The 24,016-nt window shown below is 46.2% G+C and overlaps 1 protein-coding gene across 3 annotated transcripts; it reads left to right on the forward strand.

Annotated features, from left to right (window-relative positions):
• Positions 1 to 1,090: 1,090 nt before the first annotated feature.
• On the forward strand, positions 1,091 to 15,785 carry LOC110325304 (bcl-2-like protein 2). 3 transcript variants are annotated; one of them, XM_021203220.1, is made up of 7 exons: positions 11,626 to 11,977; positions 12,324 to 12,438; positions 13,270 to 13,337; positions 13,451 to 13,557; positions 14,620 to 14,707; positions 14,789 to 14,940; positions 15,671 to 15,785. In XM_021203220.1, the coding sequence occupies exons 1-7, from the start codon at positions 11,639 to 11,641 to the stop codon at positions 15,708 to 15,710; spliced, it is 909 nt and encodes a 302-aa protein (XP_021058879.1). In that variant the 5' UTR covers positions 11,626 to 11,638; the 3' UTR covers positions 15,711 to 15,785. The 3 variants fall into 3 exon arrangements, with proteins under 3 accessions (XP_021058882.1, XP_029397391.1, XP_021058879.1); XM_021203223.2 differs by lacking the exons at positions 11,626 to 11,977; positions 12,324 to 12,438; positions 13,270 to 13,337; ... (2 more) ...; positions 14,789 to 14,940; positions 15,671 to 15,785 and adding exons at positions 1,091 to 1,193; positions 1,491 to 1,578; positions 2,040 to 2,479; positions 2,972 to 5,812; XM_029541531.1 differs by lacking the exons at positions 11,626 to 11,977; positions 12,324 to 12,438; positions 13,270 to 13,337; ... (2 more) ...; positions 14,789 to 14,940; positions 15,671 to 15,785 and adding exons at positions 1,264 to 1,391; positions 1,491 to 1,578; positions 2,040 to 2,479; positions 2,972 to 6,855.
• The last annotated feature ends 8,231 nt before the right edge of the window (positions 15,786 to 24,016 follow it).

Genomic DNA, 24,016 nt, shown 5'->3' on the forward strand with positions numbered 1-24,016 from the left:
CTGGGATTTGAACTCTGCACCTTTGGAAGAGCAGTCGGGTGCTCTTATCCACTGAGCCATCTCACCAGCCCCCTCGTTTTTTATATATACATATTTATATATATACATAAATGCACATATAAATAGATATATGTATATTATATATATAAATAGATATATGTATATTATATATACATATATGTGTACATTATAAATATGTATATGGAATATAAAAATATTTACATAAACTATACTGATATACTTTATATGTATATTGATACATGTATAAATTATATATAACATATATTATATATTTATACTTATAAATATTTATATTGTATGTGTATATATAAAAGCATGTTTATATAAACATATGTGTATGAATAAATGTATATATAATCCATGTATATGTGAATGTAGATATTCACATGTAAATTATAGATATATGTAATCTGTAAAACAGGTATTAACCCAACATTGGTAACCTGTATTTAGGGAGGGTGTGTAAGATTAGTAAGCTTGTATCAATTTGTGCCTTTTATTGTTTGATTTTTTTTTTAAAATAATAATTAACTCCTGTGGTGGGTAAAAAATGAAAAGGAAATCAATCTGATTGCAAAAGACGAAGATTGCTTGTGGACACTGTAAATCAAGGCCTGCCACCTTGATACCTAGCTGAAACTCCAGCCCAGCCCAGGAAGAGCCCACTGCATTAATAGGTCCTGAGGGGGAGTATTTCTGTGCTTAGTGTTCCTACTAGCCCCACAAGGGCAAGAGGTTGTTCCCAGCTTAATAGGAGCTGCTCTTCTTTTCCTAGGCACGTAATCCAAGCTGGAAAGTTCAACAAGTGCATGAACAGAAGAGACCTTCCGGAAATGCTGAATTTGCACTGAGCTGCTGAGGCCTGGTGTGTTTCTCTGGGGACACTGCGGGCTTCGCAGGCAGCCGGCACAGGTCACTATGGCCTCTGAACAGCCCTTCAATGGCCCTCTCTTCCCGGAGTAGTGGCTCTTCCCAGCCCTGCCTCCCAGCCCCGCCCCTCTCTCTGGACGCATCTCTCTGTCCCATCATCACCCGGCGCCGGGCCCTCCCTCCCTGCCCTCCCCTCCTCCCTCCTTCCTTCCTTCCCTTCCTCCCTCTCTCCCTCCCTCCCTCCCTCCTAGCTCCTCCACCAGGAAACAACCGGATTCCGGATCCCGGCTGCGGCCTGACCCGTGAGATTCCTTAACCTGGCAGGCGGGCGGGGTTGGAGACCAGCTAAGGGTGGGGGAATGGGAGGAGCTGGGCCTTTGGGCTGCTCTTGGGGGAACCGGGAATAGAGATGGTGTCGGCAGGAAGCCCGTGGTCCCGGGTTTCCCGAGAGGGCAGTCATTAAACACCGAATCGGCCCCACAGCTGGCAAAGCGTTGGAGGTAGGGGCCCAGTCCCAGGCTCTGCAGTTCCAGTTCTTTCCGGGCCAGACCCAGATCCCTGGCCTTTTCCACCTAGTTCTCTCTCCCTCCCCTTTTCAGGGCTCCACTCTAGCCGGGAGGATGAAAGGCCTCAGCTGGGGGCTCCCCGCCACCAGCACTGGGTCCTAAGAGCTGCCATCCAGGCTGGGTAAGTGTCCTCTTGCTTTCTGCCCCATTACAGCCCTTGGCTTTTCCCATCTTCCTATTCAGCCCCTGTCTCCTCCCTATCTTGTGCCTCTGCCAACATCTTCACATCATGCTCCTGGGGAGGTCTTAAGCCCCTTCCTGTAGTCAAAAAGGGGTGTGTGTGTGTGTGTGTGTGTGTGTAGAGGTGTCATACAGCTGGTGCTGTCGTATGAAAGGAATCTGAAGTAGTCTAAAAATAAGATTTCCTGTTGCACACTTAATTTGACATGTTATACGTGGCCAGCTGCTTGTGCTCTGAACCTCCCCATGACTTAAATCCTTCGCTCTTTCTTGGCCCTGCCCAGTGGCCTCTGAGCATTTCACCTATCTCAGGAGCTTGATCAAATAGGAAATGTCCCTTCTTGGTCTCTGTCAATAATTTCCATATATTTATGTCAGTCTGTCATCCTTGCCCCCTTTCAGCCGCCCGGATGGCGACCCCAGCCTCAACCCCAGACACACGGGCTCTAGTGGCTGACTTTGTAGGCTATAAGCTGAGGCAGAAGGGTTATGTCTGTGGAGCTGGCCCTGGGGAAGGCCCAGCCGCCGACCCGCTGCACCAAGCCATGCGGGCTGCTGGAGACGAGTTTGAGACCCGTTTCCGCCGCACCTTCTCTGACCTGGCCGCTCAGCTACACGTGACCCCAGGCTCAGCTCAGCAACGCTTCACCCAGGTTTCCGACGAACTTTTCCAAGGGGGCCCCAACTGGGGCCGTCTTGTGGCATTCTTTGTCTTTGGGGCTGCCCTGTGTGCTGAGAGTGTCAACAAAGAAATGGAGCCTTTGGTGGGACAAGTGCAGGATTGGATGGTGGCCTACCTGGAGACTCGTCTGGCTGACTGGATCCACAGCAGTGGGGGCTGGGTAAGAAGTTCTCAATTGCTGCTCTCCGCAACCCTCTACAAAGTTGGTCTTCATGGGGAAATGGGGCCTCTGATGGGAGGCTGGGGTTGTGCTGGGAAGGGCAGAGTTCCCCAATTTAAGTGGAATCAGACTGAGAGCATCAAGCTAACAGTACTCCAGGGCTGCCATGCAGTAATAGCTGGATGGGTTTCATGGACCCAAGCAGAGAAAAGTTGTGACCCCTGCGTACATACATAGTATGGGTGGTGAGGCCGGTCAGGGATGGGTCATGGCTAGGCAAGCCTTAGCAAAGGATGCCAGTTCTGAACGGAGTGCAGAGGAGCCAGGGACGGGGTTCTGTGGGGCTTGTGGGCAGGAGAGCTTCGGCTGGAGCAGCTGGGACTGGGGGCAGTGCTCACAGTGGATGGAACTGGAACTCTTCCTTCCCTCTTCTCTCCACTATCCTTTCCTGATATCCCTTTCTCCTTTCTCTACTTCCCTTCTCTCCCACAGGCGGAGTTCACAGCTCTATACGGGGACGGGGCCCTGGAGGAGGCACGGCGTCTGCGGGAGGGGAACTGGGCGTCAGTGAGGACAGTGCTGACGGGGGCCGTGGCACTGGGGGCCCTGGTAACTGTAGGGGCCTTTTTTGCTAGCAAGTGAGAAAGTCTAGGGCCAGGTGGGGCTAGGTGTGGCTAGGGGCCAGGAGAGCTGGAACGATAGCGAATGCCCTTGGAAGAAACTGGATGGTCATGAAACAGAGAAAGGCAGGGGAAGGTAGTGTGTGTGGGAGCCCAGCATGCCAGGCAGGTGGCAGGGAGAATGAGTTGGAAACATTAAGGAATGTTTCAAGGACAGGAACCCAGGGGGTGGAGTCATCCCACGGCTTGGGGGGGTGGGGGGAGGTGGGAGGAATCACACCCATATCGTGGGCACACAACTACCCGGAACATGGCTTGTAGCTCCAAGGATGGTGAGCTTACTTCAAAGATCTATGTCTCTACTAGACGAATGGGATTTAGGGAGCCTAGAATTCACCTCCCTTTGGGATGGAAGCTTGGTGATCAGGTGACTGGGTGAAATGGCTGTGGCTGTGGGCTGCATGGGCACACCTGTGCATGTGCACATGCAAGCATGCTCATGTGCATGCTGGGCTGTCTGTCGAATCTGATGGGGTACTTAGAGAAAACATTCCTTCTTGCTATGGCAAGAACAAGGGCCAGTTCACTGCCCTTCTCCTCTCTGCCCCTTCCCTTGACCTTACGCCTCCAGGCTGAGGGAGGAACACTGTATCTAGGCTAGGGCGCTGGTACTGCTGAGAGTTGTTGGCAGGACTTTGGAGAGAAGAGTTCTGCAGCTGGCCTTGTTCTTCATCGTCCCCCTGTTGTGTGCATCTGTGCACCCAGGCTGACACAGGGTAAGGCTGTGGAGCCTGGGTGGGTAGAAGCTTTGGTAGTTGGACTTGCCTGTCACCTTCCCCTCCAACGGTGGCACAATGGTGCCTAAAGTGTTGCCTGTTTCTAGGACCTCTCTATCCAGCTGAAAGTCTAAATTGGGGCTCTAATTTTCCTTTAGAAGATACGGCATAAATGCTGATCTACAATTCAGTTTAATTCCTGAACTGTCTCAGTGAGACTGGCGCTACCTTGAGAGGACCATTCCAGCTTCGAGTCCCTTGGGAGTGATGGGGACAGGTACTCCTTGACTGGCCTGTTCTGTGTGGTGGGGTTTGGTGCTGCTGCTTTATCAGGGGCCAGGGATATGGGTTCTAGAGTACCTGCCATGACCTAACGCATTTTCTTTTGAAGCCATGCTCTTTGCATAGGTTGTCAACACTCAAGTCTCTGAAGATGGTCACATTAGAACTCACAGTCCAGTCCCCTAGAACAAATCCAGACTCTAGCTTTTTCTTTTGAGGGAGGAAATTATTTACTCCAAATGCATGCCCTGAGCCAGACCTCACTGCTGCACTTCCCAAGGTGCTAACATTGCTGCTCTTTATGCCGACTTTGTTTCCAGTGCTCTAAAACCCTACCTGCCTCTCCTGAGCACTGACCAGCTTGGCTAGACCACAGCTGACCCACCTCTTCACTCGGTCCTAGAATGGGGCATCATATCGTGCTTGCTAGAATGTGGGACCAAATTGGCCTCAGGTGTTAGTCCAGACTTTGGCTTTTGAGAGAAGGTTGCACTTTTTCATAGTGTCTATGGGGGTGTGTGGGAGGCTGCATGTGCCAGTTGGTCTGTTTTGAGGGTGATGATCTAAGAGACTCGGAGCTGTCTGTGACAAGCAGTCAGAGTGGGAGGCTCTGACTTGCTCAGGACAAGCTAGGCCAGTGGTTTTCAAACTGCTTGGCAGAGCCCCGAAGTGTCTGTCCTAGGGGTTGCCTCAGGAGTCCTTAGGAAGATGAGGGAGTGGAGGGCTGGGCAGTTTGCCCTCAAACAGAACAGCTCCCCCTTGTAGCTGTCTTATGTATCGGGGTTCAGGGTAAGATTTTATTTGTGGTAAGGGCTTTGCTGCTGAAAAAAGTTAGAAAACCACTGACTAGACCATCAGCTCCAACTGGAGCCTGTGCTCCTCCTAGTTCAGGGAAGGCTCTCTGCTCTACCCTTCCCACGGGACACCTACCCAAGGTAGCATTCCTGGGGCCCTTTAGCAAACAGGAGCAGCAGGAACCAGGGTCAGGTTACCAACACGCTCTGCTCGCAAGCCTTCAGCCAGGTGGAAAGAGAGGCTGTGCTATGACAGGCTAACGGGTTGGTCTTGGTCTGGATTCCCAGAAGCTTAGATGGGACCACAGTGGAGAGTTGTGACCTGTTCTGCCCTTTGTTTTAAGGGCCAGTGGAAACCCAGAGACTCTTCTGTCAGGGAAAACCAGGGACTGTCTTTTAGAGCCATATAGTTCCTTGGGATTAGCTCTTGGCCAAGAAGGCTGAGTATGGCTCCCAACTTTTAAATCCATTTCATTTTTTTTAAATAAGGGAAATGGATATAATTTTTCAGATACTAAGTAGCTGGAGAGGATGTTCTTGCTCTCCAAAGCCCAAAGGGACAAATAGGGACTTTGCTTAGGCCAAGGCAAGAGCGCAAGTGGGCACTCAGTCCTGCAGTGACCAGTCCTGCTCCCCACTTACACTAGGGCATACATATACTATTTTACTTTTTTAAATCATAAACGGCAGGAGAACAGATTTGGTTAGTTTAGAAGAAAAGAAAAAGCTCTATAAATATAAATATATATTCCTGTATTTTTATTTAATAATTTATAAATGCCAAGTTCATTTGACTTTTATTTTTGTGTAATATGTAATGGTCGTATTAAAAATAAATAAAGCCCAGAAATTTAATGAGAAGTACTGAACAGGGTTTTGTGACTTCTATACTGTACAGCCTGGGTTTTAGAATGTTCCTTAAGCCAGTCATTTCTTATGACCTTGCTAAAGGGAATAATTGGAGTTATAAGGATTTGGGAAAGAAAGTATTGAGGTTAAAAAAAAAAGAAGAAGAAAGAAAGGAAAAAGAAAACCACACCCACCCCACCCCTGGTCAAATACCCAAACTCTATACCAACCCCAGCTCCCAGAAACTGTAGGCACATATGGTACATCTGGAGCCCCTACCCACAACAACCACCTCCTCAAATATCCTAGCTTGGTGTGGTGGCAAACAACTGCAATCCCAGTAGTCAGGTAGAGACAGGAAGGTGGGCCACCCAGGTCTACAGGGAGGTCAAGACCAACTAAGGCTTCCTGAGACCTTGCCTCTAAACAAACGGATAGAAAGCAAAGGATAATTAATGCATGCAGGTTGGTCTTAAGTAATATTCTCAAATACAAAAGCTAGGCTGTGGACTCAGCTATGAGTTTCCTGGCAGCCGAAGCAATCTGGAAAACTGAGGTTCAAAGCTGTCTAGTTACTCAGACGGCAGAGTTTTCTGAAAAGATACTTAGTGACAGAATTGAGGGCAAATAGAATAGTTTGTATCTCTGTCCTTTTAGAAACACCAGGTGGGGATCCAGAAGGTCTTAGGTTTCTCTATCAGCCTCATTATAATTTAGGCTAATATGGTACTTTATAATGGTCTGATTACTAAGTTTTAGACTGTCCAAAGGGACAGATGACTGTTTTCTTTATATAGTTCTATGTAAATGCAACTCATTCAGATGGCACTTTTAATAAAGTTGGGCAACACTTAGTTATAATTTCTGACCACTGTGGGGGTAGAGAGGTTGGGTTGGGGTAGTCCTTGCTCATGCTATAAATCTCTTGCACTTCAGGAGCAAGGACTTTTAAGTGTAGATCTGGCTGGGACTACATATAATCGGCTCCAAGCCACCGGGCTGCAAGGTAAGACTCATTGTCAGGAGAAAGAACAAAACCCAAACCCTACAGTTTCTTCCAATTGGGTAGATCATAGATATTCTTTATCAGGGTTTTGTTCACTTTTTCTTTCATTTTTCGTAGCTTGTAGCCCAGTCTGGCCTCAGATTCAGTGTCAAGATTCCAGGTGTGTGCCACCAGGTCTGGCTGAATTCTTTGAAAATTTAAAAAACACCCTTAAATGTGGTTATGAGGAATAACCATAAACTAATATATAACTAATCAATAACTGATAAATATATCCCAAAGCTGGATGTGCTGCCAGTTTATATTTCCAGCCTTTGGGGAATAAGAGGCAGGATCAGCGCCACTGCGGCTTATATGAGACCCTGCTCAACACAAACACACACACACAGAGACAACAGAAATTTTGACCAGAAAGCATAATATAATGGACTACATGGTTGCTCTTCATTCATCATCTCTAGAGAAAAATGTTTATTTAACACAGTTCTAGGCTCATAGGCAACGAGAATGGGAAGACACATCTCAGCTCACATGTTGCTCTTACACTCCAGTAGGGGATCAAACAAATAAATCTCATAACTATGTTAGAAGGTAGTAAATTCTATGAGGAAAGATGGATGCATGGTGACACACATCTTTCATCGTAGTGTTAGGGAGGCAGCTGCCAGGCAGCTCCCCAAGTTCAAGGCCAGCCTGGCCTACGTGTAAGACCCTGTCTAAAGATATTATTTTTAAATAAGGATGAAGGATAGAAATATGTAGATACTCTAATTTTAAATCAAATGGTCAGGGAAATCCTCACATCTAAGATGACAAGTAAAACTACGAATTACAGTATAGTGGAAGATATCTACTAGCACTTAAACGTTTTTATATTTTCCTATAAAACTTATATAGGTTAGAAAATAGTATGTGATAGTGTGAAGTCTTCAGCAAAGCAGACAAAGATACCATTTGTGGTTTGTCTGGTGGCTAGGTTTTGTTCTTTGTGCTGTCAGTATTTTCTGATTTGGGGGGGGTAATAAATATAAGCATCTGATAGATACAGCAACTGAAAGCAAGTTTTTTTTTTAGATAAAAAGTTGTTAAAAAATGTAACCAATCGAGCTCGGTGATGGGCATATATACTTGCAATCTCAACATTCAAGGGATGGGAGGTCACTGAAACTTGGAGGTTGATATGTCTACACAGTGAGTTGTAAGCCAGCCAGGGCTACGTAGACAGACCCTTTATCAAAAAATTAGCCATTCAGTGGGCTGGCGAGATGCCTCAGTGGGTAACAGTCCTTGTCATCATGCCTGGCAATCCAACTTCAGTCTTGGACGGATGGAAAGGGTATACTGAGCCTGGCAGCTCACCGAGTGCCATAACATGTGCTTCCTTCAAATAGAAAGTGGAAAAAGAGAAAATGAAAGTTAGCTAATTAGCTGAGCTAGAGAAATGGCTGTGGTTAAGAGCACTTACTGCTTAAGTTAGAGGAGTTCAGATCCTAGGATCAGTGCCATGTAGTTCAAACCTCCAGCTCCAGGAGATGATAAACACCTCTGTTTTCTGTGGGGACCAGAACACAGACCCATACATAAATAATATGTTTTAAAAGTTATCCAGGCAAAGCTGAAATGAAGCAGCCTGGCAGAAGCCCTTTCACATTTAAATGCTACCTCATTTCTGTACAAGGTCTGAGCTAGGAAGTTAATGCAAGCTAGGTCAGACCACATCCGAAGATACCAGGATCTTTCTAAAGTAGACTCGAAAGGCTGGACAGATAGCTCAGCATTATGAGTGCTTACTGCTCTTACAGAGGACCTGGCTCACATCTCAGCACCCATAGAACAGCTCACAACTACCTGTGCTCCAGTTCCCCGGAATCTGATACCCTTTGGCTTCTGTGGGCTCCTACATGTAAGTGCTACACATAAATTCACACAAGCACACATATACATACATAGAAAAGTAGTAAGTCTTTACAGATAGCATAAGGCTTCAAGTCATATGTCAGCACTGACCAGTGAAATATAATGCAAGTCACAAAAAGAGTTTTACATTTTTCTAGGAACCTCATTAAAAATTAAGAGAGAGCCTTTAATCCTAGCATTAGGAAGTCAGAAGCCATAGTATCTTAACTCTGTAGCTGTGTAGCTCACTATGTCCTGAAACATACTATGTAGACCAGGCTGGCCTTGAACTCAACGAGATCCACCTGTCTCTGGGCCCAGCCCTTCCCCCTTTTTTTGAGACAGGGTCTCATGTAGCCCAGGCTAGCCTCAGCTTTCCTATATAAGTGAAGCTGGCCTTGAACTCCTGATGCTTCTGTTTCCCCATCCCCCAAGTGATAGGAATTCTGGAGTATGTTATCATACCTAGCTCTGTGGGATATTTTGGGTTTTTTTTGTTTTTGTTTTTTTTTTTTTTAAAGATTTTAAAAATGTATACGTGTGTGGGAGAGAGTATGTGCATGAGTGCTAGTGCCTGTGGAGGCCAGAAGCTGTTGACTTCAATAGAGCTGAAGTTACAGGTGGAGCAAGCATGTAGGTGCTGAGAACTGAACTCAGCTCCTTTATAAGACTATCAAGAACTCCTGTGGTTTTTGAGACAAGATTTCTCTGTGGCCTGGCTGTCCTGGAACTCAATCTATAGACCAGCTGGCCTCAAACTCACAGAGATCCACTTGCCTCTGCCTCCCCAGTGCTGGGATTAAAGGCGTGTGACTCTAGTTACTCACTCTGCAGACTGGCCTGGGGCTCCTGGTTGTTTTTCTGCTTCAGCTTCTCAAGTGCTAAGATTACACATGTGTATCACAATGCTGAGAAGAAAAAAATAACCTCAGGATGCTCCTCAGGTAGGAGGATCTCAGGTGTAAGGCCAGACTACATAATACAGCGCTGTCTCAAACAAACAAACAACAAAACAAACAAACAAAACAAAACCCCACACAGCCAGGCAGTGGTGGTGGCGCAAGCCTTTAATCCCAGCATTTGGGAGTTTAAAGCCAGGCTGGTCTACAGAGAGTTTTCAAGGAAAGCCAGGGCTACACAAAGATCCTGCATCAAACAACAAAATTAAATCAAAAGGATTTAGGGGGTGTGGCAGCACACACCTTTATTCCCAGAGTTTAGGAAGTAGAGGTAGGTGGGGTCTGTGTGAGATTAGATCAGCCGAGACTATAAATTGAGTTTCAGGCCAGCCAGACTCAGTCAGTGAGATCCTGTCTCGAAACGCCACCATCACCACACAAAGGCATTTGGTAATCACATTTCCCTTAGTTAGCTTTGCTTAAATTGGGTGCCAGCAAACCCTTCAGATTTTGAATTGACTGGAATCGGTGTAAGATTCTTTGGGACGCATTTAGTGCCTGACTTCGGTGATCAACTTCAGTTCGGATGGATCCGCAGCCACAGTGTGACTCTGCTTCCAGCTCCCAGGATTCTGAGGTAAGGAATGCAGTAGTGGGGTATAATGAGCTGCGCTTCTGACTCGGCTTTTGCCCCACTCCCCTGTTACAACCAAGTTAAGCTTTTTGGTTGTGCTTGTATGAATCTACCCCTCAGACTTGTAGTTTGGTCTGTCTACAAAAAGTCCTCTTGCAGATTTAGCACTACTGTTCTTTAATTTTTATAAATGTGTGGAATTTCTTCTGGAGTGTGGGTATCGTACTACCTTCTCCAGGGCCAGATCTCATGGTTATTTGAAGGTGCAGCGCTATCTTGAGAACTTGCATGGAGAATGTCCTCTGGGGTCTTCAAAGGGGTTTTGGAAGCTAGGAAAGTAAACCTAGAAGTTGCAGTCACCCAATAATCACACAAATCTGTGGATAGAAATATAAACAGGACCCCTTGTCTGCAGGCACTCCACCTAGTTAGGAAGGAGCAGAGAATGGTTAAGAGTGCCGTGGAAATGGGCCCACTTGTCTCAGGATAAAATGGTGGAAGGCATTCTCACTGAGGTGGTCTGGTTTAGGAGAAACTGCACATATAGAGCTAAATCTGTGAACCTCGGGTAAACCCGGGGAACGTGTGGAGACCATACTTGCAAATTAGCCCTAAGGCTACAATAAGGAATTTTTGACACGACAGCTGGCCAAGAAAAAGAGGGTGTTGTAACAAGTTAGGCAAGAAAACAGGCTGAATCTAAAACAATAACCTATGCAGGTCAACGAGACACAGCCCCAAGTGGGAGTGAGGTTTGTTGATCCTTACTTTTTTATTTTTGAGGTTACTTTTCTATGTGGTGTTGACTGTCCTGGGAACTCACTCTGTAGAGTAGTCTGGTTTTGAACTCACAGAAACCCTCTTACCTCCGCTTTCTGAGCGCTGGTATTAAAGGCGTACGCCACCACAGTCCGCCTATGAGTTCCCTAGCGTTAAGCCAGGCAACCCTTTCGAGAACAAGGTTCACCTGTCGCACAACGGGTGTCTGCCCGTCGAATCCCATAAGCCAATCGACATCCAAGAATGGGCCACTTCGGTGAGGCGTTTGGAAGATTGGTCCTTTTCGCCTCACCAGTCAGGGGCCAATTGCGGAGCATCCTCCATGTTGTGGGCCCGCCCATGGGCGGAGGATGAGCGGAAGGTCGTCACAGTGCGGGCGTATTGTTACCTAAGGACTGGACAGGAGGTGGGGTGTGTTGATTGACAAGCACATTTCACCTACCGGGTTCAGAGAATTTGGCACAGTGGCCCGCCTTAGAGGTGGGGTCTCGTTTGATTGCCAAGTAGGATTCCCCAATAGTATTCGAGCTCGGGGTAACGGGCAGGCTGACTGACTAATGAATCCTCGGCGTGGCCGGCTCAGTTCTCCAATCGCCGAGCGGCGGGCCCCAGTCTGAGCGGCGATGGCGGCGGCGGCGGCGGCGGCAGCAGCAGCGGGGGCTGCGGGCGGTCGGGGCTCCGGGCCGGGGCGGCGGCGCCATCTTGTGCCCGGGGCCGGTGGGGAGGCCGGGGAGGGGGACCCGGGGGGCGCAGGGGACTACGGGAACGGCCTGGAGTCTGAGGAGCTGGAGCCTGGGGAGCTGCTGCCGGAGCCCGAGCCCGAAGAGGAGCCGCCCCGGCCCCGCGCCCCTCCGGGAGCTCCGGGTCCTGGGCCCGGCTCGGGAGCCCCCGGCAGTCAGGAGGAGGAGGAAGAGCCGGGACTGGTTGAGGCCGACCCCGGCGACGGCGCCATTGAGGACCCGGTGAGGGGAGGAGGCCGAGCGAGCGGGCCGGGTCATGGGAGGCCCAGAGCACGGGCAGGAGGCAGGCGGGCGGGGGGTGGGGTTGGGCGGGGAATAACGTGGCTGGTGGCGGGCCGAGGCCGTTCGTGAGCGGCCTGATGGGGCATCATGGATGCCTAGGGTGGCTCTACAGAAGGTAAATTGACTCTTTATATTTTTCTTCGTGATTTTTTTAAAAAATTATTTTCTATTTCAATCACAACCCTCGCACGAGGCGAGGGAAATGGCCGAGCATGGCTGTGGCCGGGCCCAGACAAAATGTACGGCACAGCCCCTGCGTCTGGTTAACTCTGCTCATTCATTGTAGGAGCTAGAAGCGATCAAAGCTCGAGTCAGGGAGATGGAGGAGGAGGCTGAGAAGCTAAAGGAGCTACAGAACGAGGTAGAGAAGCAGATGAATATGAGTCCACCCCCAGGCAATGGTGAGTAAATCGCCTCGTGCACGCACAGCCCGGGTCTTTGGTTGATGGGGTGGTGGAGGAAGACCGCAGCGTGGCAGAGGCTCGGGACCTTGAAGCTGCTCGTCTGAGCAATTTTTCTTTCTGGGCAGGTGCTGTGGTCATAGTCCATTATGTGTTCTACTGACCTTTGTTAGCCACAAGCCGTTTTGGTGGCGATAGTCTTGTGCCTCCCTTTGTCTCGTTTATAAATGTGTTTCTCTTTGTTCTTAGTTTGTCTGTATCCTTGTGGCGCTTATCAGCTGGCATTTGACCTTCAAGTCTTAACACTTTTCAGTTAGAGACCCTTTAGTTAGGACTTAGGAGCTGACTGGTGACTGTAAGGGAGGGAGTTCTTTTAAAAATGTTAGATTTCAGTCCATTCCGTTTTGTTTGCTTTGAGGCATTTCAGCCAAAGCTGAATAGAGAGTTGAGTTGAGAAATGTAAAATCTTAACACCGGCCGGGCGTGGTGGCGAATGCCTTTAATCCCAGCACTCAGGAGGCAGAGGCAGGTGGATTTCTGAGTTCCAGGCCAGTCTGGTCTACAAAGTGAGTTCCAGGATAGCCAGGGCTATACAGAGAAACCCTGTCTCAAAAAAAAAAACAAAACAAGACAAAAAAATCGTAACCACCATTTGCTATTTTTTTAAGAGGTAGTTTCTCTATTGTATATTGAAATCTATGTGCTAAGCACTGTTCTAGGTAATTGGTATAGTAGAAGTATACCAAAAATTTAGCCTGCAGGTGGAAGTGTTTATGTATTGATCCAGCAGAAAATGTGCTTGCTTAAAGTAATTTATTTTCCCTCTAAAAGCTGGCCCAGTGATCATGTCTCTTGAGGAGAAGATGGAGGCTGATGCCCGTTCTATCTACGTTGGCAATGTATGTATCAAGGAAGAATCTGCTTTAGATTTGGGGGGACTTTGTTTCTTATTCCTTTGTTAAGTGTTCAAATTGGAGTTTTCCCACTACTTGTAAAGTGTTCCTTTCCTTAGGTGGACTATGGTGCAACAGCAGAAGAGCTGGAAGCCCATTTTCATGGTTGTGGTTCAGTCAACCGTGTTACTATACTCTGTGACAAATTTAGTGGCCATCCCAAAGGGTAAGTAGGGGGATAAGTTGAGATCATTTTACTCAGTTGAAAAATAAATGAAAAATATGTGAGCTCGGAATCGTACGCAGGACCTTGAACATGCTGAGTGTGAGCTGTTGATCTATTCAAATAGTGTTAACTCATTTTAAAAGTTCTTATTTATGTGGTTGGTTGGTTTTGTTTTTGAGTCAAGAGTTTCTCTGTCGGGGGCTGGTGAGATGGCTCAGTGGGTAAGAGCACCCGACTGCTCTTCTGAAGGTCTGGAGTTCAAATCCCAGCAACCACATGGTGGCTCATAACCATCTGTAACAAGATCTGACGCCCTCTTCTGGAGTGTCTGAGGACAGCTACAGTGTACTTACATATAATAAATAAATAAATCTTAAAAGAGTTTCTCTGTTTAACCCTGGCTGTACTGGAATTACCTCTATAGACCAGGCTGGCCTTAAATTCAGAGATATGCCTGCCTCTGTCTGCTGGGATTAGACTTTAGGCTTATACCACCATCACTGGCTTGGCTTAACATTTCTCAAAGAATAGGAATTGCTTGTTAAAACAAGTAGGTTTTGCCTGTTAAGTGTCTATATATATCAGTAGTTGTATATTAAATGCCTTCAGAGACCAGGTAATAAAGACTGGCAGGGGTGGGATTGATTGTAAACTAGAAAGGGAGGGCAGCAACTAGTCAGGACCAGCTGTTTGTGTATGGCTATATGGAAATCTGGGTCTTGTTGATTTAATTTTGGTGGTACTGGAGACTGAACCTTTGGACTTAGAATGTATGCTACGCAGGTCCTCTTACTGAGGCATATCACACCCTCACACCTTTTCAAAGTTTTTCTTGTGGAATGGGTTTTCTTAGGATTGGTCTTAGCAGCAACTCTGTAGCTTGCACAGACCCTGCCTCAGCCTACTGAGTAGCTGGGATTATAAACTGTTCACGATACTCAATAATACTTAGAAGTTTTTAAAATGTTAACATACTATATTCCAGTTAACTGTATTACAAGTTGGGTTTAACCTGTAAGCTATTTGTAAAGTCTGATAAAATGGCCAAATTGTTCTTTCCAGGTTTGCATATATAGAGTTCTCAGACAAAGAGTCAGTGAGGACATCCCTGGCCTTAGATGAGTCGCTGTTTAGAGGAAGACAAATCAAGGTAAGCCTAGTACCCTGGCTATCCGCTCTGTTCAGCTTCTCTGGCTTGACTCCAAGCCTTTCTGTTCTCTGTCCTTTTCAGGTGATTCCCAAACGAACCAACAGACCAGGCATCAGCACAACAGACCGGGGTTTCCCGCGCTCCCGATACCGTGCCCGGACTACCAACTACAACAGCTCCCGATCTCGATTCTACAGTGGTTTTAACAGCAGGCCCCGGGGTCGAATCTACAGGTCAGGATAGATGGGCTGCTCCTCTTCCCCGCCTCCCATGAGCCCTTAGGCTTCGTTCTCTCCTGATCTGAGGACCCTTACTCCCTTGTCCTCCCTGTGGTTCCAGGGACTTGGTCCTGCTTGTGCAGAGTAAGGAAGTAGTTGCAGGCCAGTTCTGTGTTTCCTTGAACAGAAACTGATGAGGGTGGATTTGTTCTGAGATGGTTCCTCCCTCAGCCTTCTTTTTGGGAGTTGGTGGCAGAGAGTGTTTACCCTGATTTATAGGGCCTCAGGGTAGGGAAATCTCTGCTTGGACTTTGTTATTTTTTCCATGTGTGGAAGGATCCAGCTCATGGCTGGTCCTCCCACAGCCGAGTGGGAGGACTGTTCCCAAGGTTGGCTGTCTGATGAGCCTAGTGGCTCCAGAGTGTGGCTGTGCTTTCTTATGTCCTTGCATTTAAATTGCACATTAAGATGAACCCTACCTTTTTCCCAGATAGGCTTAAAGTGCTGTAGAGCACTGGACAAACAATGCATCCTTTTTCTTGTCCCTCAGTATCTTAGATGGACTTCCTTGCCCTGTTTCCCACCTCAAGGCCCCCCAGTTTGCCAGTTGTGTTATTCCTGGATTGAGGCCTCACTTTTGAGGTGCTCCCTTCAGTCACTGGGGCAGTTGCGGGCCCATGGGGAGGGTCTTGCACTGAGCTCTCTAGTAACCCTGTTAACACCTAACTCTCCTTCTTTCTTCCAGGGGCCGGGCTAGAGCGACATCATGGTATTCCCCTTACTAAAAAAGTGTGTATTAGGAGGAGAGAGAGGAAAAAAGGAGGAAAGAAGGAAAAAAAAAAAGAATTAAAAAAAAAAAAGAAAAACAGAAGATGACCTTGATGGAAAAAAAAATATTTAAAAAAAAAAAAAAAGATATACTGTGGAAGGGGGGAGAATCCTATAACTAACTGAGGAGGGACCTGCTCTGGGAGTAGGGGAGGCCCAGGGCACGGGGCAGGGGCTACAGAGTCCCTCTGGGGATTTGCCATGGACACATCTCAACTGTGCAAGCTGCTCCCTGTTTCCCCGCTCCCCTCCATCCTCTCTGGGCCTGCTCAGGGGTAGGTGGGCTCGGGTGGTAGGAGGGCTTTTTTTTACCCAGGGCTCTGGAAGGACACCAAACTGTTCAGCTTGTTCCCTCCCTCGTCTTCTCCCTGCCTTTTGCAGTCCCTGCCTGCCTGCTCCTGTCCTACCAGGTCTCCGCCCACCCTGCCCCTCTTTCCTCCGGCTCCCTGCTCCTCCAGTTTGCCTGGTGATCTATTTTGTTTCCTTTTGTGTTTCTTTTTCTGTTTTGAGTGTCTTTCTTTGCAGGTTTCTGTAGCCGGAAGATCTCGCTCCCAGCGGCTCCAGTGTAAATTCCCCTTACCCTTGGGGAAATGCACTACTTTGTTTTGGGGAGTTTGGGGGTGTTTTTGTTTTTCAGGTGTTTTTGTTTTGTTTTATTTTTTTCTTTTCCTTTTTTTTTTCCCTTTTATTTGGAGGGAATGGGAGGAAGTGGGAACAGGGTGGTGGGGTGGCTTTTGTTTATTTTTTTTTAACTCATTTCCAGGGGATGGGATTTTTTTTTTTTAACTAATGTGTCATGAATAAAGTTGTTTTATGAAAAAATTGGCCCTTTGGATGTTTTTTTAGTATGGGGGGACTGTTGGTGTTTTAGAGAGAGTTGCATTTGTACATTAAGGTAGAAGTTACTTTAATATATAATGTATAACTATAATGTATTCAGTTGAGGATGATTGGTCTTGATCAGTAAGAGAACGCCCTCGAGTGGCTATTGTCGCAGTGTTGGAATGCAGGCAGGCAGATCTCTTGAGTTTGAGGCCATCCTGGTCTACATAGTTACAGGGCTGGCGTGGCTATATAGTGAGACAACTGAAAACTGCTCAGGTGAGTGCAAATGGACTAATTTATAAATTTGGGTTTTATTATAACCCTGATTTTATTATAACCCTGACTTTTATTATAAAAGTCTCAAGATGGACTCAAATGCAAAACAAGGACAACTTAAGATTCCTCTCTGTGCAGGCTTACTGTCACACACCTTTAATCTTAGCACTCCAGAGGTGGAAGATAAAAGGCCAGCTTGTGTAGGAATTGTAGGCCGTGGGAGGGTTTATACTTTTATATTGTAAGCTCTGATTAAAATCTTGGGTACTATATTATCTAACGTAAGACTTGTCAAGAAGAGACTTTATTGATTTTATTAGTGAATTCTGCTTGTGTGTACCATACTGTATTTGCCCTACCTGTGGAGGCCAAAAAGGGATGTAAGAATTGGTGAAACTGGTAAGGGCTGGAAACCAGACCTAGGTATTCTGGAAGAGCAGTCATTGCTCTTCACCACTGAACCATCACTAACCCAGGATGTGCTCCAGCCTCAATATCCATCCTGCCATTGCTAGTTCTGATGATGACTTGGTCTATATTCCCTTCAGAACCAAGCTGTGTTCTGCATCCACGAAGCTCTTTCTAAAGCCTCTCCTTTTCTTGCAAGAGTGTTAACAACCAGTGTATTTTAGCATTTAGTCATTGTACTACCTCTTTAAGTCCCTTTCTTGAAATAAAGCTGAAGTATATGATCTCTGGATACTGCTGGTTAACAGGAAGCAGCCTACAATTCAGTATTAGAATAATAGGCGCTTGAGTGTGGTGATTGACATAGGACTAACCCACGGCAAGAGAACTGCTCATAGATCTGAACTAGACACTATGAGGACTTGCTTTTCTTTCTGTTTTAAGTTGCTAGAGGACAGGAGGCATGTCAAGAGGACTACTTTGTGAAGTTCTGGGGATCGAATCCTTATGTTCCATGGCATGGGTGTTTACCCACTGGCTATTGAAATGCAAAAGTGAAGCCAGACTAAGCACTTGAGAGGCAGAGGCTGGTACATCTCTTTAAATTTGAGGGCAGCTGGGCGTGGTGGCGCATGCCTTTAATCCTAGCAGAGGCAGAGGCAGGCGGATTTCTGAGTTCGAGGCCAGCCTGGTCTACAAAGTGAGTTCCAGGATAGCCAGGGCTATACGGAGAAACCCTATCTGGAAAAACCAAAATAAATAAATTTGAGGGCAGCCTGGTCTACATAGTTGCAGGACAGCCAGAGCTACATAGTGAGACTGTCTCAAAAACAAAACAAAAAACCCAGCAGTGATGTGAAACACTGAACTTGTTACAAATAAATACTGCTCTGGTCTCATGTGTCCACTAGGGGGCACTAGATGGTTCTGAAAGATCCCTAGACATTGTTTTGAGACAGGTCTCACTTTGTATGTAGTCTTGGAGGGTCAGGACCTGATCAGTGTGGAGACCAGACTGGCCTGGAACTCATGAGATCTGCTTACTTGTACCTTTAATTGCCACGTTTTAAGGTATGTACCACCACTCCCAGAACAAACTAGTTTTTGTGAACTGTTTTGGGTGTTTTATTTTGAGATAGTTGAATTATGTAGCCCAGGCTGGTCTGGAACTCAGATTCTCCTGCCTCTGCCTTCCAAGTGCTGGGATTTCAGATGTGCACCACCATACCTGGCAGATGAGTGGTTTTTTTTTTTTGACCTCTCTGTGTCCACTCGATTCTACTCTACCATGTTTGTTATTTTCTCCATTATTTTACTAGCTAGGCAACTCATTTGTTCTTGTTGCTAAAAAGATGTGTGGTACCAGCAATAAGCACACACGCAGAACTAAGGCCTTTCTAAGGTTGACCCTAATCATACTGTCTTGCCACATTTGTATCATGCATCTGATAGGCATTCCAGTTGACCTTGTGGTGGCTTCATGTATGATTTACACTGATTCTCTACCCTCAAGCAGCTATTCTCTGGAGCCTTAGTAAGGCTTATGGCTAGCCTAACATCTCTGTCAAAATCATGAACATGGTATAACTGAGGAGAGGTAAAAATAATGATGAAAAAGCTACAATACATTAAATACAGTTTAAATGAAATTATACCACTTAGGGTGACAAAGTGGTCTCTTTTTAACAGAGACCATTACAGAAAATCACAACCGATCAAAACGCAGAAAACATGTTTGTGGGGTACCCAACCCCAGTGGATCTATCTACACAACACAGTTCCTATGAAGCTCAGGGAACATCACACAAGATGGGGCAGAAAGACAGGACCAGATGGTTCAGGAAATCAGCTGTGAGACTGTGTCTCCTAGAAATTATATGGAAACTTCACCCATGTATGATACTACCTTAACCAAATGGCTATCTGAATAAGATATGAACAAGTACACCACCAATAGACACACTAACATGGAAGCAGGGAATCTCATGGGGACCCAGGCCTAGACAATTACAGGCAACTAAGGAATGCAGAGAGTGAGGGAAATGGGTTTCCCCGGGATCATCACCCTAATTGGTTATCCAATACGAAGTGGACAGCCCTAAAATCATATACATACAAGTAACACAAGACCAAGAAGGTTGGGCTGGAGAGGTGGCTCAGTGATTAAGAGCACCGACTGCTCTTCCAAAGGTTCTGAGTTCAATTCCCAGCAACCACATGGTGGCTCACAACTATCTGTAATGGGGTCTGATGCCCTCTTCTGGTATGCCTAAAAAACAACTATAGTGTGCTCACATAAATATAAATCTTTTTAAAAAATTAAAAAACAAAAGACCAAGAAGGTTGTACTTACATATTTAAACGTATGTGTATCTAACATTAATAAAGCCACATATTTGAGAACTGGGGGCTGTATGAGAGGGGTTGGAAAGAGGAAATGGAAGGGGGAAATGGTGTAAGTGTATTTTAATTTATAAAGAAAGCAAAACCCATGAACCTCATTCAAAGTGTAACTAGGTACCACAGCCATGGAGCTTTGGTCAGAACAATAAAGTCCTCTCTTAAAGAGTTGCACTCCTGGACTGGTGAGATGGCTCAGTAGTTAAGAGCACCGACTGCTCTTCCAAAGGTCCTGAGTTCAAATCCCAGCAACCACATGGTAGCCCACAACCATCCTTAACAAAAATATAATGTCCTCTTCTGGAGTGTCTGAGGACAGCTATAGTGTATACACATATAATAAATAAATAAATAAATCTTAAAAAAAAAAAAAAAAAAAAGAGTTGCACTCCTGTTTCCCACTAAATTGCATGCTCCCGGAGCGCTCATAGTGTGCCTGCCATTTAGTATATGCCTAAATGCCGGTTCATGTGGTGGGTGGCTCTTGTCCTGGACAAGACAGCTAAAACAGTAATGTTCCCTTCCCTTCAACCTCCCGGTTCCCATTTCCTTTCCTGTGCTTTAGAGGCAGAAGCATGGAAAGAAATTTGTCATTCTTAGACAAACCCAGTTTTGGTAGTTTATTCCTGTTTGTCATCCTGGTTAACTGAAGAACAGGAGGAAGTGTATGATTGGCGTTCTGTTGTGGAGGAAGGGCATATAAAGAAAAAAGGGTTTTTTTGGTTTTTTTTTGTCTTGTTTTTCTTTGTTTTGTTTTGTTATGGTTTTTGTTTGCTTTTTGAGACAGGGTTTCTCCATGTAGCCATGGCTGTCCTGGAACTTACTCTGTAGACCAGGCTGGCCTCCGACTCAAGTAGATCTGCCTGCCTCTGCCTCTTGAGTGTTGTGACTAAAGCTGTGCACTAGCCCCTCTGGCTAGATTTGGAGATCCATTTTGTTTTTGAGACAGGATTTCACAACGTAACTCTGACTGTCCTGGGGCTAAGTAGACCAGGCTAGCCTCAAATTCACAGAGATACACCTGCCTCTGCTTCCTAAGTGCTGGGACGAAAGTTGTGCACCACCATGCCCGGGTATGTGTTTTTCTAATACCAGTCAGGTTAGAGAAGGTTCTGCCTTAACAAGTACTGGGTTGTTTTGGCTTATCTTCCACCAATCACAGTCTCACCATAAACACTAAGTAAATTCACCGTATCTGCTAGGCATGTTGAGATATAACTTTAATCTCAGCACTCCGAAGGCAAAGACAGGAGGATCTCTGTGAGTTTAAGACTAGGTTGTTCTACACAGTAAGTTCCGGGATAGCTGGGGCTACATCAAAAGGGAAAAAAAAAAAAAAAAAAAGACACATCAACTGGTGAAGTTCTCTAGGCTTTTATTGAAAAGTACTTCTCAAACAAGTATCTACTGAGCATCTCCTAATTGTGGGTTCTATTAAGGATGTTATGCTTGTAATAGAAAAATAGAGTCATTCTGTAAAGTGACCTTACTGAAGGATGGGGTCAGTTTGTCATACCTGCTTTGTGTGCCACCAAAAAAACAAAACAAAACAAAACAAAAAACAAACAAAAAAAAAAAAAAAGGAAAGAAAAAAATTGCAAAAAAATCCCTAGGTTTCCACTCAAATTTGCTCTTCCGTTTAGTATGGGGACGGGGAGGTGACTCACTCAGTAGTCAGGACCACTTGCAGGACTGGCTTGTCGCCTTGTACCTTGTGGGTCACAGTGACTGGGTTCCGGTGGACACAGTCAGGGAGTACTTTCACCCCCTGAGGCAAAACTGAGAAATCCATCTCTGTTGCTTATAACAGTGTCCTGTGAGTTCTAGCTGCTGGGGTGAAAGGTGAGAGCCACCATATCTGACTTTAGAAGCACAACTAAATTTTCTAAAATTGTTATGAGGAGGTACACACGTCATGGCTCAGGTGGACAACCCTGTGGAGACAGTACTGTCCTACCTTTACGTGGGGTGCAAGGACAGAATTCAAGTTGCCAGGCCTGTGCAGCAGGCACTTTTACGCACTCAACCATATACCTGGCCTAAAAGTGTAATTAAAAGAAAAAAAAGTATGTATGAGTGCTCTACCTGCATGTACACCTGCGTGCCAGAAGAGGGCATCAGATCTCATTACAGATGGCTGTGAGCCACCACATGGTTGCTGGGAATTGAACTCAGGACCTCTGGAAGAGAAAGTCAGTGCTCTTAACCGCTGAGCCATCTCTCCGGCTCAGATGTGTAATTTTTGTACTGCTCTTATATTCTGCTAGCTTAATAACCTTGTAGACTTTTTTTCAAAATGAGGTCTCACACTGTAGCCCCAGCTAGCAAGGAACTTACTGTGTAGACCAAGCTGGCTTCAAACTCACAGAGATCTGCCTGCCTCGGTCTCCTGGGTGCCGAATAAGGAGATGTTTTTGTCAGGGAGCGTCTCCTGTCTGTAGTTAGACTCTACTATGGTCTGAATTTGGTAGCTCCAAATGTATATACTGAAGCCTACCCCCAGGCGTGAGGCTCTCTGGGGACGGGGTAAGTTACAGGGCCCTGCTTTTATAAAAGTGATTGGTGCCCTTCTCCAAAGATAACCCTGAGTTTTCTTGTCCTTCCCACCATGTGAGATGCAGCAAGATGTCCCCTCTGACCTCCACATCAAACCCGCCAACACCCTGAGCTTAATCTCCCCAGGCTCCTCACAAGGAGAGGTAAGCAACTTTGTGCACTGTGTTGTGATACTTTCTCTTCGAAGCCACCCCCACCGTTACACTTGTCTGCTTGTATTTCCTATACAGACTGTGATTCCCTGCCTTAAGAGTTTTCACACAGTGAACAAGATGAGGCGCTTGTGCTCCTTCCAAACCTGAGGCCAAACCAGACATTGGTAGCTAGCTAACTACTGTAAAAAGTTGGTTGCATGTGACCGAGCGACCAGGTTGGCTTGAGAAGGTGAGGCTTGACTGTTGGTTTTGAGGCAGTACTTCATGTGCTGCAGGCCAGCCTTGTCCATTTCCATGAGCTTTTTGATCCTCCTGCCTCCACGTCCTGAGTGCCGAGATTCAGGGCATGCACACGTGCACAGAGAACCATACCTCAGGTTAGTGCATGCTAAGAAAGCACGCCACCAACTGGGCTGCAGTCTCCTACTGCTACTTCCCAGGGGTGCCAAGAGATGTCTTCTCTCACTGCCAAGGGGATGCTCAGGTTAAGGGGAGGACGCTAGAGTACAGAGACCAGCTCTAGAAACTTTTTCTTTTATTCTTTTCTTCCTTTTCCTTTTTGTTTTTGGTGTTTTTGATTTGTTTTGACAGGATTTCACTCAGTAGCTCTGGCTGGCCTGGAACTTACTATGTTGACCAGGCTAGCCTCCAACTACAGATCCTCCTGCTTCTGCCCCCAAACGGTTGGGGTTAAAGGCATGTGCCACTGTATCTAGCAGAGCTCCGGCTCTGTGCTCTAAATGGACCTCACTAGCGTTGTAAGCTCAGACAAGTAATCAAGTCCTTGAGCACAGCCATTGCTCATTTTCAAACATCCAGTTCTGTCTTAACTGTGCAGTTTTCTTTCTCCTTTCCTATCCCTCGGTATTAACGTGCTACTCAAGCTAGCTAGAGAAGACCTGCTTCTGGGAAGGAATCCTGCTGGAGTTCCTGCAGAGACCTGCCCGTGCTATACACACTTCATTTCCCCCACTGAGCTCCCACTTCAACCTGTCTGCATCTGATAAATCCCCCCCCTTTTTTAAATATTTTTTTAGAGGTTTATTATTATATTTAAGTACACTGTAGCTGTCTTCAGNCNCACCAGAAGAGGGCACCAGATCTCATTACGGATGGTTGTGAGCCACCATGTGGTTGCTGGGATTTGAGCTCATGACCTTCAGAAGAGCAGTCAGTGCTCTTAACCACTGGGCCATCTCTCCAGCTTCGATAAATTCCCTTTTTAAGTACATCAATGTCAATGAAAGAGATTACCTTATCTTAATGCACATGCACATTATTGTAGGCATAGGCATGTGGGTGCTCTTGGAGGGTGTGAGATCCCTGGATCTAGGGTTACAGGCAGTTGTGAGCAGACAGACATAGATGCTGGGAACCAAACTCAGGTCCCCTGGAAGATCAGCAAGCATTCTTAGCCTCTGAATCATCTCTCTAGCCCCTAAAGTTAATTCTTATAGCTCCCAACAACACAACCTTAATTGTTCCAAACACCTACCTTGCAGCTGAAAGAATAAAGAGAGACAAACTGTGAAGCACCTAGCAGGGTCCTGGCCTACAGCAGACAGTGAATGGTTGTTCTTGCTTTAAGTGGACATTTCAGGACAGGGCACAGTGAGAAAGACGATGTTGCTACTGTCTTATGC

Source organism: Mus pahari, chromosome 8, assembly GCF_900095145.1.
Source record: "Mus pahari chromosome 8, PAHARI_EIJ_v1.1, whole genome shotgun sequence".
Lineage (NCBI taxonomy): Eukaryota > Metazoa > Chordata > Mammalia > Rodentia > Muridae > Mus > Mus pahari.

Excerpts from the sequence above, each read along its gene's own strand:
- LOC110325304 (XM_021203220.1), top strand. The coding sequence starts at position 11,639 with ATGGCGGCGGCGGCGGCGGCGGCAGCAGCAGCGGGGGCTGCGGGCGGT. Across the intron at positions 12,439-13,269 it reads GAGTCCACCCCCAGGCAATG|CTGGCCCAGTGATCATGTCT; the intron begins GTGAGTAAATCG and ends TCCCTCTAAAAG. Across the intron at positions 13,338-13,450 it reads GTTCTATCTACGTTGGCAAT|GTGGACTATGGTGCAACAGC; the intron begins GTATGTATCAAG and ends TCCTTTCCTTAG.